The sequence below is a fragment of the Mixophyes fleayi genome, chromosome 1 (assembly GCF_038048845.1).
Source record: "Mixophyes fleayi isolate aMixFle1 chromosome 1, aMixFle1.hap1, whole genome shotgun sequence".
Lineage (NCBI taxonomy): Eukaryota > Metazoa > Chordata > Amphibia > Anura > Limnodynastidae > Mixophyes > Mixophyes fleayi.
The window spans coordinates 339,421,489-339,439,651 of record NC_134402.1 but is presented as its reverse complement, the minus strand read 5'-3'; the positions used below and the strand labels follow the sequence as shown (position 1 = coordinate 339,439,651).

Genomic DNA, 18,163 nt, shown 5'->3' with positions numbered 1-18,163 from the left:
AGAAAGGGTAGTGTATAAGTGGAATAGCCTCCCATCAGAGGTGGTAGAGGCTAATACAGTACAGCAATTTAAACACGCTTGGGATAGACTTAAGGATATCTTACAAAGATTAAAGGAGCAAGTAGGGTTTGAGATTACTATTAGTTAATGGGCAGACTAAATGGGCCAAGCTGTTCTTATCTGCTGTCAAATTCTATGTTGTTTTATGCTTATTTGTTGTGAACACTGTTAGAACCCTGAATACTAGTCAATATTGTGTTCCGTCTTTCCCATCTTGTGCAGTTTGTCTTTATTGAACTCGCTCTGAGTTAGAGTAATAATTATCACTACCTCAGACAGATATTTATGCCATAAGTGGTGCTGTCCATTTTGAAAATTTATAATTTATTTCTTAAATTTAATTTCATATTATTTCATAAAAGTATCAAAGCATGATAACTAAGACAAAGCACTTATTCAATATCACAGCAAGTTGTTCTCATATTGAGGGTGGTGAGTGTGTGTGTGGGTTTTTACAGTAATTATATTGTTTGTGTTCTATGCCACCTCTTAAAGGTCCTGATTGAACATATTGGGAATCTGGATCGTGCTTATGAATTTGCAGAGAAATGCAATGAACCTGCTGTGTGGAGCCAGCTGGGCAGGGCTCAGCTACAGAAAGACTTGGTGAAGGAAGCTATAGACTCCTATATTAAAGCAGATGACCCCTCTGCTTATATGGAAGTGGAACAGGCAGCTAGCAGGAACGGTGAGTGATTTTCTCAATTTTCATCTGACTATTTGCTAGTTTTTCAATAAATGTATCTGTTTACAACATCAACAACATTTTATTTTATGACAGATATCATTTATTGCACCCTAAGCAGCTTTCATTCTTCTCTGTATTGTGGCTCTGTTTGCATGGTTTGGCTGCAGTTGTATTTACAAGTATTTGATTGTTTCACAGGTAACTGGGAGGACTTGGTAAAATTCTTACAAATGGCAAGAAAGAAGGCCAGGGAATCGTACGTGGAGACTGAACTCATATTTGCTTTGGCAAAAACAAATCGTTTGTCAGAACTGGAGGAATTTGTCAGCGGTCCTAATAATGCCCACATTCAGCAGGTATTTCAGTGTTTACTAGACCTGAGCATTTACTGTGCTATCCGAGATTTCTAAAGCTCACCATCATTTCTCTTATGGCATTTAGGTGGGCGATCGCTGTTATGATGAGGGCATGTATGATGCTGCCAAACTTCTTTATAACAATGTATCGAATTTTGCCCGGTTGGCCTCCACTCTAGTACACCTTGGGGAGTATCAGGCTGCTGTGGACAGTGCACGGAAAGCCAATAGCACCCGCACATGGAAAGAGGTAGGACATATTAAGAGTTCCACAACATGGTTATATGTATTAAAAGCTGTGAGCGCATAATAATCTCCTCTCATCTCAATGTCTACATTTTTAATCCTTTTTGTGCTTCTTTTCCCAAGGTCTGTTTTGCTTGTGTGGATGGTGCTGAGTACCGTTTGGCACAAATGTGTGGCTTGCACATTGTGATTCATGCAGATGAGCTGGAGGAACTAATCACTTATTACCAGGTGGGTATAGAAATGACCTGCTCATTGCTTGCTGTTATGAGCTGACTGACTTGTTCCCCGGTAGATACTTAAATGAACCCTTTATACTCATGGATTGAAAACATTGTTGCCACTTCACAGAAATAAATTATATGCAGGAAGTCGGTTTCCATTTAAAGACAATTGCCTTCTTACTTAAGGGAAACCTTAGGAGTGTGTGGCCAGTGCTTGATGGGATCAGGTCTTCCTAGAGCCTAACCAGGTTACAATGAGATATAAAACTATTGTGACACCTAGAATAGAAGTAATTAGAGCTAAAGTTGTGTAGAAGGCTGCTGGCCAATGGCGTGCCCTCACCATATTTAACAAAAGGTTCCTTCTTGTACATGACAGTCGGGGAGGATGGGATCATTGGCATGTAAGTGTGAATTTTTGTTGAATCATTTGATCTTTGTCTGGCATAGCTGTGTAAGAGGAGGTAAGCGGCTTTCTCCTATTGTGCATTATGTATAAAAGCATTTTAGAACAATTGAATCCTTTTTTGGAGAAATGCATTGTCCATTGCTAAAAGATTTAGGGGGCCTGAAAAACACAATTCCTCAAAGGGACGTATGACTACCCTAAGAACTGAATGATCAAACCGTAAAAGCTGGAGAAATCTTTCATATCTTCAACTATGATATGTTTAGGAAGTCAGTGTCGTCTTTTAAAAGCTGTAAAGAGGCAAGAGAGTGTTCAGATCGTATGTGAGCAAGATATAGAATATAATACTTAGCCAATTATGGTCTTCTGCTATAGACAAAAAATGTGGAACATGCGGAAATATAGGGGAGTAATAGAGTCCAACAAGCTGCAGACACATTGCACAAAGCTCTAGCTCCACACCATGTTGTAAAGGTGATGTTTAGGGACACAGTAGGTACCCCAGAAAAGTGTTTGTTTTTTTAAGGTCCTCTAGCTAGTCTGCCACAACGGCCTTCATAAACTTTCCAGCTTTTTGTACTTTTGTGGGGAGTTCCACAATCTAGTAGTAACAAGTTGAGTGAATATAATATTGGTGTAAATCAGTGAGAAGTACTTGAATATGACAGAATTCTGGTGCCACCTGAATGTGCGCTTGATAATCGGGATAAATCCAAAAGGTGAAGTGACATTTGCTGCCCAGATGAAAATGAGTTCCCAATATAGCTCCAGAAGGTAACCAAATTTTCAATAAATTTGTCGGACCCCCTCCAGGTTTCTCCTGACTTATTTAAAACCTAAATCAGGCTTAACAAAGCAGTATTTTTGGAAAAAAAATAGGATTCGATGATAAGCTGGAATCAGAAGCGATATGTTTTCATCTGGAACAACAGTTCTACAAAAGGTTGCGGTGGAGTTTGTTTTTCCTGGGGCATTTTACAATGTCTCATTGTAAATGTGCATCTATATCTTTAAACGGAGGAGGCATCATTGCCAGTCCTCAAGTTTGTGATTATTAGCCAGATCTGCTCATGGAATTCCTTTCATCATTCTCTCTTCCTTTCATCTCAATAGGATCAGGGCTATTTTGAGGAGCTCATTGCACTCCTGGAGGCAGCTCTGGGCTTGGAACGTGCACACATGGGCATGTTCACCGAGCTTGCCATTCTGTACTCCAAATTCAAACCTCAGAAAATGCGTGAACACTTAGAGCTATTCTGGTCCAGAGTCAACATCCCTAAGGTGAGTTAAAAGCAGATTTGTATCCTTATTTATCTGTTATCCTTTGGGGACAATGGGGACATTGGATTGTGTTTTTAATTTGATAGCTACATTTAATATAGTAATCCAGCAAAGATTCACAATTGTAGTTGTTCAGTTGTTGCATTAATCCTATTTCTTTTGTTATGCTTTTAGGTCCTACGTGCTGCAGAGCAGGCCCATCTATGGGGTGAACTAGTTTTCCTATATGATAAGTATGAGGAGTTTGATAATGCTATTATCACCATGATGAGCCATCCCACCACCGCGTGGAAAGAAGGACAATTTAAGGACATTGTCACCAAGGTAATACATTAAATACTATATATCTTTTTCCTTAGTGTTGCGGTTATGCACAAGTCTTCAGTGACCATCATTTCTACTTACAGGTAGCCAATGTGGAACTGTATTACAAAGCCCTTCAGTTCTACCAGGAGTATAAACCTTTGTTAATTAATGATCTCCTTTTGGTCTTATCTCCACGATTGGACCACACACGAGCAGTCACCTTCTTTTCTAAGGTGAGTAGTAATTGATGGGCCTAACATTTACTCTTTATTTATTCCTATATTCTTTCCGAATTCCATCCCTGTAATTTTACATGTATGGGTTTCCCTCAGCATTAGGTGTGTATAATTGAATTTCATCTCCTTTTAGCAGAAATATTTTCAGAAATTGATCATCCAAATATTTTTTATTTTTTTTTAAAACACCACACTCACACTCACACTCTCTCAACTAGTAGGTAGACCCGTGGGAGGCACATATAGAAACCGTTGTACTTCCTACACTGTTCACCTGATTTGGATGTAAATACCCTCAAATTAAAGCTGAACGTTTGCAGTTAAAGCACATCTTGTTAGTGTCATTTCAAATCCATTGTGGTGGTGTATAGAACCCAAAATATGAAAATTGTCAATGTCCTAAAATTTATGGACTTTACTGTGTATGGCACATGCTGTGAGCAGTGGGGTTTTGGAACGCCTGCTTGGCTCTGTCTTTTCTGTGTAATGTGAAGTCGTCCTCCTCCCTTTTCTGCTTTCACATGACATGCTGATAGCTGTGAGCCTGTGTCAGTGTCTGGCAGCCATATTTTGTAACCACCAGAGAGACTTTGAAAAGGAAATACTATGTTTTAATTTAAATAGCAAGAAAAATGATATGCTTAAAAGCTACTTAGCTTAACTGTCCTTCTACAAATCATTATATCGCTGCTTTAACTGGAATCTGATCTTTGACCTTTCTATAGATGAACCAGTTGCCCCTTGTTAAGCCGTACTTGCGCTCTGTTCAAAATCACAACAACAAGTCTGTAAATGAGGCTCTCAACAACTTGCTGACAGAAGAGGAGGATTACCAGGTAATGTTTTATTTGGAAACATGTTATGTCGATAAAAACAGTACATGAACATAGTACAAATGTAATACATTCAGTAAGTACATACAGAGCAAATCATAAGTTGATAGAGGCCACTTCTACCACATATTAAATGTAAGCGTAAACACATTATCACAAAATAACATTGTTTGTTAGTGTAAATCAAGTGCATGAAGTGGCGAGGAAATAGGAGCTGGATATCTGTACAGGGTACAGCTCCCCTGCTTGGGGAGAGATGCCTATACAAGTTGGGTAGACCTAGAAACGGAACCTTAGAGGCAATAGCTATCTAGCTCTGTTGGAGTTTGAATCACCTGTCTCTGTTCAGTTTAACCAGGCTCGTCATACTTTTCGGAACTTATTTGTGGATTTTTTTCTACTGTAAAGCCATTGTTTATAATGGAGGAATTAACCAAGTGTTTATGGTATTGCTTCAAGGAGCGGGGACTCGCAGATGCATGCAGCTTCATCTATAAAAACTTTAAATGTTTTTTAATAGTAAAATGAGTTAATATCCCAAGAAATATAACTTGTAATCTTAGTAGCTACAAACCCTTATCATGTATAAGGGGCAGTTCTTGTTGCACACAATCCTATAGGATGTTGTAAAAACTTGCTGGTATGCTGGTACGATCTTACAGCTAGGACAGGTCAAAGTTTGAGTGAAATTTGGCCAAACTACAGTTGAGTCTGGAGAACCAGACGTAGGTGTAAAATCTAGGCCCATATTTATTGGTGTAGCATATGAATTCAGAAGCAAATTGAAAGGGACCAGAATCTGTGGTTCTCATAATCACGGCTTAGTAAAAGCCGACACTACTTACCACGACTGCAGGATCCCGAACCATGGCTGGCTGACACGCTGACATTCACGGCCGTTGGAAAAATTGAAGTGCAATCATTTCGACGATTGAACATGCCGCCTCCCAGGAAGACGTCAGCTTCCACGGCAACAGTGTCATTACAGCTGTTAAAGGGGCGATGCTTTTAACTAATGTACATTGTACAGCACGCCATTCCTTGCATTGCCCCTTTAACTGCCGCAATGACACTGTTGCCATGGAAACTGACTTCCTCCTGGGAGGCGGCATGTTTAATCGTCGAAATGATTGCACTTCACTTTTTCCAACAGCTGTGAATGTCAGCGTGTCAGCCATCCGTGGTTCGGGATCCTGCAGTCGTGGTAAGTAGTGTTTGCTTTTACTAAGCAGTAATTTAGTACCCAACCCACCAGAATAAAATGTTGATTAAAAAAAAAAAAAAATTATAGTAGTCTTTATAGTAGTAATACCTGGGAAGAAAAAAAAAATCTGCCGTCTGTGGATACTGGATCTTAGTAACCACAGACGCCAGCCTGACAGGATGGGGGGCTGTGGTACTTCATTTACAGTTCCAGGTACCCTGGACCGCTCGGGATACTTCTCTCCCCATCAACATTCTGGAACTAAACGCCATGCTAATGGCCTTACAGAGGGCCCAGGCAATACTTTATGGACACCCAGTCCGTCTGCAGTCCGACAATGCGGCGGCAGTGTCTTATGTCAACAGACAGGGAGCCAGGAGAAGCACGGGAGCAATGAGGGTGGCGGCTCAGATCTTGACCTGGGCAGCAAATTTTTTTATTTCAGGAAAACTGGGAAGCAGACTTTGTCAGCCGGCATGCGATATTGCCGGGCGAGTGGTCCCATCCGGAGGTCTTCCAGTCTCTGGTCCTGCGATGGGGAATCCCGAACCTGGACTTAATGGCATCTCGTCACAACAGGAAGGTACCTCCAGTTTGGCTCTCAAGCAAGAGACCCCTTGACGGTGGCCATCAACGTAATGACGATGCCATGGGACTTCAGGTTGGAGTACCCCACCCCCCCATCCATATGATTACCCGCCTCCTTCGGCGAGTAAAGCAAAGGGGACTCCCAGTCATACTGGTGGCTCCCGCTTGGCCACGGCGAGTTTGGTACGCAGAAATTCTGAGGCTAGCGGTAGGTCCAGGTCTCAAGTTACCTCTTTGAGAAGACCCTCTTCAGCAAGGGCCGCTCACACATCAGGACTTGCCTCTGCTGAATTTAACGGCATGGCTGTTGAGGCCAACATGTGGAGGTCCAGAGGTTTCTCTCCACGAGTAGCGAACACCCTACTTTGGGCTGGAAAACCAGTTTCGGCTCTTATTTACCACTGCATCTGGCGAACCTACATTAGATGGTGTGAGAGCCGACCATGCCGGCTGCTTTTTGTCGTTCAAGGTTTCTGGCTTTTCTCCAAGATGGCTTGGATGCGGGCCTTCGTCTAGGTTCATTGAAAGTACAGATATCGGCCTTGTCGTGTGTATTTTCACCTTCGCTTCGCAGACATTCCGGATGTCAAGACCTTCTTGCAAGGAGTCCTGCGTATCCAGCCTCCATATATTCCACCAACTGCACCCTGGGATCTAAACCTGGTGCTTAATATGCTTCAAGATGCTCCTTTTAAACTGTTACACACTGCTGAATTACGGTTCTTGACTATGAACATTGTATTTCTACTAGCTATTGCATCGGCTCGTAGAGTTTCCGAATTGGGTGCTCTCATGTCGTGAACCATATCTTTCACAATGATAAGGCGGTTCTCAGAACAGTTCCTTCTTTCCTACCAAAGGTGGTTTCCAGCTTTCATCTGAACCAAGAAGTAATGGTTCCAGTATTTACGGGTGGACCACAGTTTTCAGGGACAGATTCCATGGAGTTTCTGGATGTGGTTAGGGCTCTAAGAATTTATGTCCGGAGGACATCAAAGATTCGCTGCACAGATTCATTATTTATTTTGTTTGACTCCTCAAAAAGAGGATGCCCGGCCTCTAAGCAATTGATTACTTTCTACTATTGATCAGGCTTATGTCAGTGCTAACAAACCTCTGCCAGATCATATTGTTGCCCATTCTACCTGCTCAGTGGAGGCGTCCTGGGCTGCACAAAATGGGCCCTCAGCTGACCAGTTGTGCAGGGCAGCCATGTGGTCCTCGATCCATACTTTTACCAAATTTTATCAATTCAATGTATTTGTTTCAGCAGACGCTGCTTTTGGCAGTAGTGCTCTACGTGCCGGGCTGTCAGAGCGGTCCCTCCCTTAAGGGGGGGCTGCTTTAGATCGTCTCCATGATAGCAGTGTCCCCCAGTGTCTTTAGAAAAGAGGATTTTTATACTCGCAATAAATCCGTTTATCTGATTCCATCTGGGGAACACTGCGTTCCCTCTCTTCTGCTCTTCTGCTTAGTCTCTGGTTGGTTGACTCCCCTTCCTTGGGGCTTTATACTTAGACTGAGGGGGTTGCAGAGGGGAGAGGTTTGTCAGCATTGATAATCTGTTAAATACCAACTCCACCTCCACTCTATGGTAGCAGTGTCCCCCAGATGGAATCAGAGAAACGGATTTATCATGAGTATAAAAAATTTTTTTTTTTTTTTGTGAAAGTGGTCCAAATCCAACTTACACTTCATCAGACTGTCGCCTCAAACACATTACTTCTGTGGTGACTCATGGCGGACAATCTGAAAATGGCCTGACCTTTTTTTTTTACATCTGGGACTTAATGACAGGTGCCAGCTTTCAGGTTTGAAGGGCAGTGATGTTGTATCTGCCCTTCAGGATCTCTGGTCCAGCGTTGGAGTCAGAGCCAACCATCAGTGATCTAGAACTCAGAGCTGTGTCAAACACTCTGCTTGTGTGGTCAATATCAGCAGTATGCATCCCAGGGGTCGAAAATTGAGAGTTCGTTCTCCCAGGAGAATGGTCTCTGCGGCCAGAAATGTTCATATCATAGAAGGTGGGGTTTATTGGAGGTTGACTTGATGGCCTCCTGTGTTAATCACTAGGTGGAACTGTTTTGTTCCATAACCAGGGATACTTGGCCGTGCTTTATGGATGCCATTACAGTGTTGTGGAACTTTTGTCTGATATTCATTTTTCCTGCCATGCTTTCTCGTGTAATCAAAAAAGATCAAGAGGAAAGGAGCTCCATTGATCTTAGTGGCACCAGATTGGGTGAAAAAAGCCTAGTACACCAACATACCAAAGATGGTGAATGAACTAGGCTAGAGATTTCCATTTAGTGAGGATCTCTTCTCTCAAAGTACCTTTCTTCACCACTAGCTCATCTGCCTTTACCCTGCTGGATTCTGAGCTAAGGGTCTCTCTGAAAAAGTGATTCAGACTATGTTAAACCTGTCTCCGCTTAAAACTGTCACAGAGTTTGCAAGACCTATGCACTCTGATGTGAACGTCTTTGGATCCCTGGTCCTTGAACAATAGTGGTCCACTTGGTGGTTTAAATAATCAGAACAAAAAGATTCAGCTCTCAGTATAACAGACCTGACTGATGTTGGTGCCTATATATGTGTCCCTATTCGTTCTAGTGATGGGGACTAACTCTACAGGGTGATTCAAAAGTCGCAGTACACCCTTTTATTTCAAAAACTCTACAGGAATTGGGCCGATTGGCCGATTTCAAGATGGCGCCCATGTTTGGGACATACCGTAAAAGATAGACCACGTCACCCATACCTTACTGGAGTATTCAGGTTTCCCAATTTCCTGTAGAGTTTTTGAAATAAAAGGGTGTACTGCGACTTTTGAATCACCCTGTATAATGAATTACAACTGGCATGGCTTATGATAAAATTGATCTTGATTTAATAAACATCAGCACAATAAAGTAAAAATTACAATACACATAGAAATTATAACAAATGTAATCAAGTAAAGATGTGTCTATGGTTTAGTTGAAAGGCCATCAGTTTGACCTCCAGGTAACACCACTGCTCCACAAAATTGTTAGAGACATCCTTGTGGAGTAACTTTTCCCCGAGATGATTGCCATGTCTGCTCAGAAGTGAAGGACAGGCAATCCTGAAGTCTGAGCCTCGTTGTGGCATGAATTAGTCAAACAAGTGCAACTGTTGCGAGAGGAGCATGAGTCCGTATCAGGTGGCTGCTATTGCCGTGTCTTTTGCTGACAGCCTGCTGAGGTACATGTCATCCTTGGCTTTCTTGGAATGAGGTATGTTCTGGCTTTCTTCTGGAATGAGATATAGGGCCTGATTCATTAAGGATCTTAACTTAAGAAACTTCTTATTTCAGTCTCCTGGACAAAACTATGTTACAATGCAAGGGGTGCAAATTAGTTTTCTGTTTTTGCACATAAGTTAAATACTGTCTGTTTTTTCATGTAGCACACAAATATCAACTTTAAATTTCAGTGTACAAATAAGCTATCAATTATTTGTGTGTTACATGAAAAAACAGTCAGTGTTTAACTTATGTGCAAAACAGAAAACTAATTTGCACCCCTTGCATTGTAACATAGTTTTGTCCAGGAGACTGAAATAAGAAGTTTCTTAAGTTAAGATCCTTAATGAATCAGGCCCTATATCTCATTCCAGAAGAAAGTGAGAACATACCTCATTCCAAGAAAGCCAAGGATGACATGTACCTTAAGGTAATGTAAGGTTTAATAACAGCATGAGAGCGAAATCGCCTCCAGTATTTCACCTCCTCATTATCATTTATTATAAAATGTTAACTAAAGAATGCTATGTATTTTAGTATCTTCTATCTATCAAGATACCTGTATAAAAGGATTATTTTTAATCATTTTAACATAAATGCAAAATTCACTGTGATCACCAGAAGTAGTTGTGCATCAGTCTAAAAGAGGTTAGAATTTCTGTTTATACTGCATTCTTGGTGTTCTTAACCTAGACACATGAAATCATTTTAGACCAAATTATCTAGGTAGGGTCCTGCCATGCTGTATCTTGCTTACATTGTAGATCTAAACAAACTGCAAATAATAATACTTTTTCTGTTTCCCAGATTAACTTTTTAATTTATTAAAATGCTAATTCAGGCTTTAAACACGTTTCCTAAAATAATTTCTTATTCCTTGAGCCGACCCTGGTGTTTGGAGTAAACTTGATTACAAAGTATACACCTATATAAACAGAAATATAACAAGTGTGATTTATGGAAGATATTTTTTTGATAAGTAGTAAACCAGCCACAATTTTTCAGGTTTTTTTTTTTAAATGCTAAATTATGCAAATTACTTGAGCAGAAAGTAGCTAAAACATAACATTTTCTAGTTTCACTAGTTTTGCAAATTTCTAATTGTATTACACTGTACTAAAAAAAAGATTGCTGTGGAGATTTTGTGTGTGTGTGTGTGTGTGTGTGTGTGTGTGTGTGTGTGTGTGTGTGTGTGTGTGTGTGTGTGTGTGTGTGTGTGTGTGCCTCGCTTATATGTGTGTGTGCCTCGCTTATATGTGTGTGTAATATTTAGAATGCTGGAAAGTTGTGTATAAGTTCTTGTCTGTTCACAGGGCTTGAGAGCATCCATTGATGCATATGATAACTTTGATAACATCATCCTGGCACAGCGGCTGGAGAAACATGAGCTGATTGAGTTCCGCCGGATTGCAGCTTATTTATACAAGGGGAATAACCGTTGGAAGCAGAGTGTGGAGCTATGCAAGAAGGACCGGTTGTATAAGGTAAGATTGTGAGAAAAAATTCATTATACAAAATATAGAATAGACCTGCAAAATATATGAATTAGAACAGTGAGTTCACTGTACAACTTATCATATGCAGTCCTTATCGCATCTGGATTCTACTCACTCCCACAGAAATTCAAATCTGTACAGTATCAGTGTACACCAGGTTTTTATTTGCTTATTTATTAAAATATATATTTTGTTGGGGATAGTAAAATATATGGATTCATATATTCACGTGAAAAGAAGCTCTTTGTTGTCTCTGTATACCTGGAATAGACATCATTATATAAAAGAACTTATTCAGGTACAGTACTTCGCTCAGATCCTACCTTTTACCCTGTGTATATTGAGTTAAGGTTGGTGAACTGCCTCTATTAAGATTCTTTTTTTCTTGCAGCTCTCGCTGTTGCTTTATTTTAATGTCTGGTGTGTGCAGCACCTGTTTCTCCCAGTTATTTTACTTATCAAAGTATTCTAGGCTCATCTGACAGAACTGCACCAGGCTCATTGTTACTGCTATTATGTATCTTCACAGGACGCAATGTTGTACGCTGCAGAATCAAAAGATACCGAGCTGGCGGAGAAGCTGCTTCAGTGGTTTCTAGAGGAGGAGAAACGCGAGTGCTTTGCTGCAACTCTCTTCACTTGCTATGACCTGCTACACCCAGACATTGTATTAGAGTTGGCTTGGAGACACAACATCATGGAGTTTGCCATGCCTTATTTTATCCAGGTCACAAGAGAGTACTTGAGCAAAGTGAGTTATTCTATCTTTCTGCAGCTAAAAAAAAGTTTTGTAGGAGAACAGCTATTAAAGATCTAAGTGAAACACTGTAATGTCTACAATATCACCAGCCTCCAACACCCACACTTCACGTAACTGTGTACTGTTAGAGGTGTCCCTGTGAATGAGGACATGAAATGTAACTGCTATATGTTCTTCCAACAGGTGGATAAGTTACATGCTGCAGAGAGTTTGAGAAAGGAGGAGGAGCAAGTGACAGAGCCAACTCCTATAGTTTTTGGTGAGTATCCAAAAGTCATAGTTGGTAAGGTTGAAAAAAAAGACAAAGGGCCATAAAGCTCAACCTTTCATAAATTCTCTGTTCTTAATTTGAGGCGCCCAAAACTGCTCCCATAGTCCAGATAATGGCCCAACTAGTGACTTATAGAGTATAGGTATATTATGTTTGCTTCGCGTACATTTATTTCCCTTTTTGTGCATCCAATGATTTTATTTACCTTTGCAGCCTCTACCTGGCACTTTGTGCTGCTACTCCACTTTCTGTCAACTAATATGTCCTTTTGCCCAATTGTAATTCATGTAATGTGTAGGTAACATGGTTAGGAAGCTTACATCCATATCTCAGTATGGGAGGTTCACTAGTGCTTTCTCTACTTTTGTCTAGAGGGAGCTCACTTCCATTTTTGTGTGCACCTTTTTATATCTGTAGAATTTCACCAAAGTCATGGCCTCTATGGCAGCACTACTGCATCATCATATCTTGGTGAAGGCAACTAACTCTGCAAATTGAGTCTCATTGCTGTATTATTAACCAGCTGAAATTGGTGCTAACCTGGTAGACTAACATGAAAATAGGCTTTTGTGTCTTAAAGCCATTGATCCTATAGAATGAACTATCTGCATGGGCTGTTTTTCAGGATCAGGCTTATCTTTGGGGCCTGCTGGTAATATTTACAAAATGTAACCATAGTTGTTATGATATATCATTATACAGCCCACAGGGAGGTAACTTGCACCTAGTACAAATAATGAGAGAAACAAAGCATGGCTGTATTGAGCACACACTGCCACTGTGTACATTAATATAACCAAACAAAGTGGGGACTGCGCTATTATTTAATAAACCAGTATCAATATAATGAAAATTTAATAAATAGTGTTGCAACTCTTGTAACATAAAAAAATAGTACATTTATTAAAACATATATATCATACACACAAACTATTTCTCATCAGACATTTCAACATGATTTCATTTCATGATTAAAATGATCTGATATAGGCTGCAACTGTATTATGAAGTGTATAGCAAATGCTTGTTTCTTCAGGTATAAAATGTATAGGAGAATTCTGATATATCCTGAAGATGTTAATAATCAAATTATTGCACAGCTCCTAATAAGCAAGTGTTCATTTGGGTACAAAGTGGAAAAATGTATCAGTCCACTTACTATTGGCGTACAACAATATAATGCAATAGTCTCTTGCTAGGCAATAATATGCAATTTGTTATTAAAACACAAAACCCCAAACCCTAAAAAAATACTGGACCTCTTCGCATTAGCCAATATGTATTAGTCATATAAAGACAGTGTAATCTAAAATAAAAGAATGCATAAATGGGGGAAGGAGGTGAAAAAGCTCCTCCACCCTTAGAGCCCAGGCTCTATTCATAATGACACACTCCTGCCAGAGTGACCATCTTCCTCAAATCTCACTCATATTCCTCTCATCCAGACTTTCTTCCTATCCTGCCACCTTGGAGACATTGCCAGAATAGGCCCTTTTCTTGCCGCAGATGCTACCAAAACTCTCATCCACACTCTCATCTGCTGCCTTGACTACTGTAATCACCTACTATTTGGCATTCCCCTCACCCACATATCGCCACTTTTATTCCATTTTAAATGCTGCAGCAAGACTAGTCTCCTTCTTTTGCCGCACCACTTTGAAAATCTCTACACTGACTTCTCGTGTTTGCCAGAATTCAATTGAAATTACTTGCCTCTACCTACAAAGCCCTCAACAATTCCACCCCTTCATACATCTGAAATCTCAGCTCAGAATACTCACCCTGTTAGACCTACTTCTGATCTCTTATGTTATTCCCTACTGCACCCGATCAGACTTTGCCCAGACATCAAATCTTTAAACACTCTGAAGCCCATCTCTTTATTAGAGCTTACCCTACTCTCACCTATAATACCCACATTCATACCCCACTAAAACACGCTCACAACTGTCCCAATCTCCACTCTCAGCCACACTTGTTTCTCTTGTTTCAGCTGTGCCCTCTTCCACTTAGAATGTAAGCTTTCTCATAAGCAAGGCCCTTTCTATCTTTTTTTTTTTTCCTTTGTTTTCTTGTCTCCATTTATTTTGTCTACCCTGTATGTGCCTGTTTTATATATGTCTTGTTTTCCCCACTGTCCCACGCTGAATAGCAAATTTACAATAATAATACACTGTCAAGCTTTAAGGTATGTTAAGACTCATAAGCAATATAGAAAAAAATATTTTTTACCCATTACATACAATCAGCTGCTAGCTACAGAAGCATGATTGCATTATGATCTAAGATCAGTGGCAGTAAAGTGAAGGAGTAAAGTCTCGGTCAGATAAATAGTAGTAGTACAACAAACTCCCTGAAGTATATGCTGTCGATTATGCAGAAAAATAACGGACTCCTTGTGCTGCATTGCACCCAGCAGGGGGCATTGTTACAACATATGCAGACAGTCAATGACTCCATAATATTGTTCTCACAGCTGCAGATAGCCTTTATTGATGCTGGACTAATTTCTCATTACAATTTATAGAATTTCTTGCAACAACTAGCCTTCTTTTTAGAGCTTAGTTTACCTAGATGTGTTTTCTTATTGCACCTCATTCTAACTTTGATAATAAATACTGAAGGCTAATTCATATAGTAAGGGCTTCTATACACCCAAAAAAAATTTGCCTAATGTTTTAGAGGTGAGAGTAAGTTATTGCACTTATATGTAACTGTATAGTTGAGAGTTTTCTGTCTCATGGTAACAACTTTTCACTGATATTCCTATTTGCAGGCCAGCAGCTGATGCTTACAGCAGGTCCAAGCGGGGTGGTACCGCCTCAACCGGGCTTCGCTTATGGCTATACCCCGCCACCAACGTTCACCCATCCTCCTCCTTCTGTTTCTCCTGGCTACGGTTTCAACATGTAAAACCTACAGTTTCCTTCCTTTCTCACTTGGAATGCACCAGGACGGGGTGCTTTTAGCCTACACTTCAGGAGCTGACTGTAGTTCATTTTGGACACCATTATTTATTACATTTTCTCTTACAGACTTATCTGAGAAAGGCAGCTTTTCAGCCATTCACTACCATAATTTCATTAAAACGTTTTATTTCTTTGTATGGAGGGGAAGGGCTCAGAGCTGCTGTCCTTATTGATTTCATGAATTTTACACATGCTTACGGAGCAGCCATTCTGTACTGTACACTGCTGAACACAAAACATGGCAACTCCATATTCATACACAAGCCCTTACCAGTCAGTGCATTTAACCCACCTTAAGTGGTCAACATGGACAGTCATGCAGGTGTATATCCCTATTGTCTTCTGTCTCCCAACACAGCAGCATATCTGATATAACAATCTTCTTTTATATTTGTTCCTTTTTTCACAAAACACTTATTCTTAACATTACACCCTACATGTCACCTCTGTTGTTAGTGGGGAGGGGGGTTGCTTAAGCAGGATTAAGCACTGTTTAGTAAACATACTCCACTATGTTTAGAGCTTGTACAGTTTGCCATGTGTTAGACGGGCATTGCTTGTGTGGAAAATTCAGCCTGCTACAATGCATCGTAATATTAAATACAGTAAGTATAAACCTATTTAAACAAATTCAACCTTCCTTGTGGTTTGATCAGACTGGTTTGCTGAAAAACAGTTTACATATTTTCTTAACACCTCCTACTCTCCAGCAATATTGCATGATGGTATCCTCCATTCACCATTTTATTTTATGTGGGTGTATATGTATGTATCTATGTTTGTATGTATACATACATACAGATATAATTTGTTTTATTTTAAACAGATAGAACAGGCATTATGTGTTTCTTTGCGCTGCTTTTTCTGACACTATATGTAGATTCAGTGCACCCTCCTGTCTGTTGGGGCTCCTATAGTATCTATAGGGTAAAGTACCATACACAAATGTAGAATAAGCAGTCCATTGTAGCCATACCAGTTAATGTTTACTCCAACTACCATCTAATTCTGAACAAACACTGGCACAACAAGATCAAATGACAGAGCCAATGGTAAAATAAATCACAGGTAGTCATGCAGAATTGTAGATTGTTCATGACCTGTGTTCTGAGAACTGCTTTATCTTCACTTATTTACACTGTTCTTGCCTTGCTCTTGTTAGGCACAATGCTGTATAGCAGTGCATGGGAACTTTTTCATGTGCTTGTTCTTAACTTTGATCAACTACTAAATCATGTGACATAGAGACAAAGCATGTTCTTTATACATCCTAAATTCGTTTTTCGTGTTGTGGTTTACTATTGTTTTAAAAAAAATATAGAGATCTGTTTTATTGCAATTAAGCGTATTGCACAATAAGCCCATTAGACCACTTTATGTCAGACAATGTCACCTTTCTTTGCCATACATGATTATTCATTCTCCATGTACTGTTTAAGGAGGTGGTGCATGTCTCACTGTTTATAGATGACTTATTTTGTGGGTATACTGTTACCTGTGTTCAGATCATGTCAATCTGCAGTGAATGGATAATCAGATTTACAATTCTATTTGATATGCAATGTCTCGATGAACAACAGAAAGGAAGTAAAACCATACTATGTATAGCTTTGTTAATGTAACCTGTGTTTCCATGTTGCAGTATGCTAGATTACTGCACTTAAATCCAAGAGTACTTCTCATTTGTTTGTGGAAAGAATCCAAGAAACAATTTTTGCCCTTTTCATATTTATCTATGTGCTGCAAGTTGGACCATTAGAGCTATGATTTACTGAGCCTTCTGATGGACTGAAGTGAACCCACGCAGGTTGTGCGGGATACCATACTTAAAGTCGTACAGATCTGCATGATGAGACATTGTCTCCTTACAACCTTCCTCTCCTCTACATTGTCTTAAAATGGGGATTTATTTCTACATGCTGTCCTGTGCTCAGTTACACACCACCTGAATGTTTTTTGTTTTCTGTAATATGACAATGTTCCTATGTTTACTTTGTACCATGTCTATCAAACCATATCCTCAATAGCATTTTATGTAATGAATTTAGAATGTCCTATATAAGTTATGGCTATGAATATTGTGCTAATCATGAATATTATCAACCAGACATTCAATTATAAGTGTTTAAGCTGAGAAGTGTTGTCCCTGCTGTATTTTGTGCACCAAATGCAATGGCTGCTGATTTACATGTACTCTGCCTGTCAATTTAATGGTTAAAACTGGAACCTCACCAAAAATGTACCGACAAATGGGTTATTCAAAATGACGATGAGAAATGTTCAGTATTTTCTGACCTCTATTTGAATAAATCATAAATCTTAAATCTTTAAGCGCATCCTGGTAAGGTAAGATTTGTTATTAATAGTGTAAAGAAAATTATTGTGTAGGCCCATGATAGGTGGTACAGGTGCCAAGTTACTAGACTATGGCATTTATGTTTAAAGGTGTATGCTTTATAGCACTCTATTTTATGGGTCGGGGTTTAAACATTAATAAGTCACTACACCACTATACTTTATTTGTACAAGTTAAAAGGCCAATAAATCTAAAATATAGCTTGTTTTATCGGCTATGTGCTACTGTAATATTAAAATTGGATATGTAAATGCTTCAGCTGCTTATTAGAACCGAAGGTAATGGTTTAGCTACGGAAAAGGGCTTTATCTCTACGCACACCTGACTTCATGGCAGCTAAGGGCGCAGTAGGTTTCACTGAGGGAGGTAACAAGGTCCATTACGATATCATAGTATTAACATTTTTATATTTTCTTTTTACATGTTTTAAAATGTCTTTTCATAGTGCATCTGTAATTTAGATTTGGCTTTAAGGTAAGTACTCCAATTTTTTGTTGATGTCGACTGAATAAATCAAAGTGACAAATGCTGCTCAATCAATAGTTTTTCATCCCAAAGTTGGTAGAATAAAACGCAGGAAGGTGCAGGTTAAATCTGGCAACTTTTTTTTTATTT

At 39.6% G+C, this 18,163-nt stretch overlaps 1 protein-coding gene across 1 annotated transcript in view; it reads left to right on the top strand.

Annotated features, from left to right (window-relative positions):
* Window positions 1–17,523, top strand: part of LOC142160977 (clathrin heavy chain 1-like) — a 73,024-nt gene extending 55,501 nt beyond the window's left edge. The window contains exons 21-32 of the mRNA XM_075216144.1: window positions 556–748; window positions 947–1,104; window positions 1,190–1,354; window positions 1,474–1,581; window positions 3,097–3,264; window positions 3,439–3,588; window positions 3,672–3,803; window positions 4,532–4,642; window positions 11,010–11,180; window positions 11,722–11,943; window positions 12,136–12,211; window positions 15,000–17,523. Of these exons, the coding sequence (XP_075072245.1) occupies window positions 556–748; window positions 947–1,104; window positions 1,190–1,354; window positions 1,474–1,581; window positions 3,097–3,264; window positions 3,439–3,588; window positions 3,672–3,803; window positions 4,532–4,642; window positions 11,010–11,180; window positions 11,722–11,943; window positions 12,136–12,211; window positions 15,000–15,136 (1,791 nt within the window). The 3' untranslated portion in view covers window positions 15,137–17,523. The remainder of the gene's footprint in view (window positions 1–555; window positions 749–946; window positions 1,105–1,189; window positions 1,355–1,473; window positions 1,582–3,096; window positions 3,265–3,438; window positions 3,589–3,671; window positions 3,804–4,531; window positions 4,643–11,009; window positions 11,181–11,721; window positions 11,944–12,135; window positions 12,212–14,999) is intronic.
* Window positions 17,524–18,163: the final 640 nt, after the last annotated feature.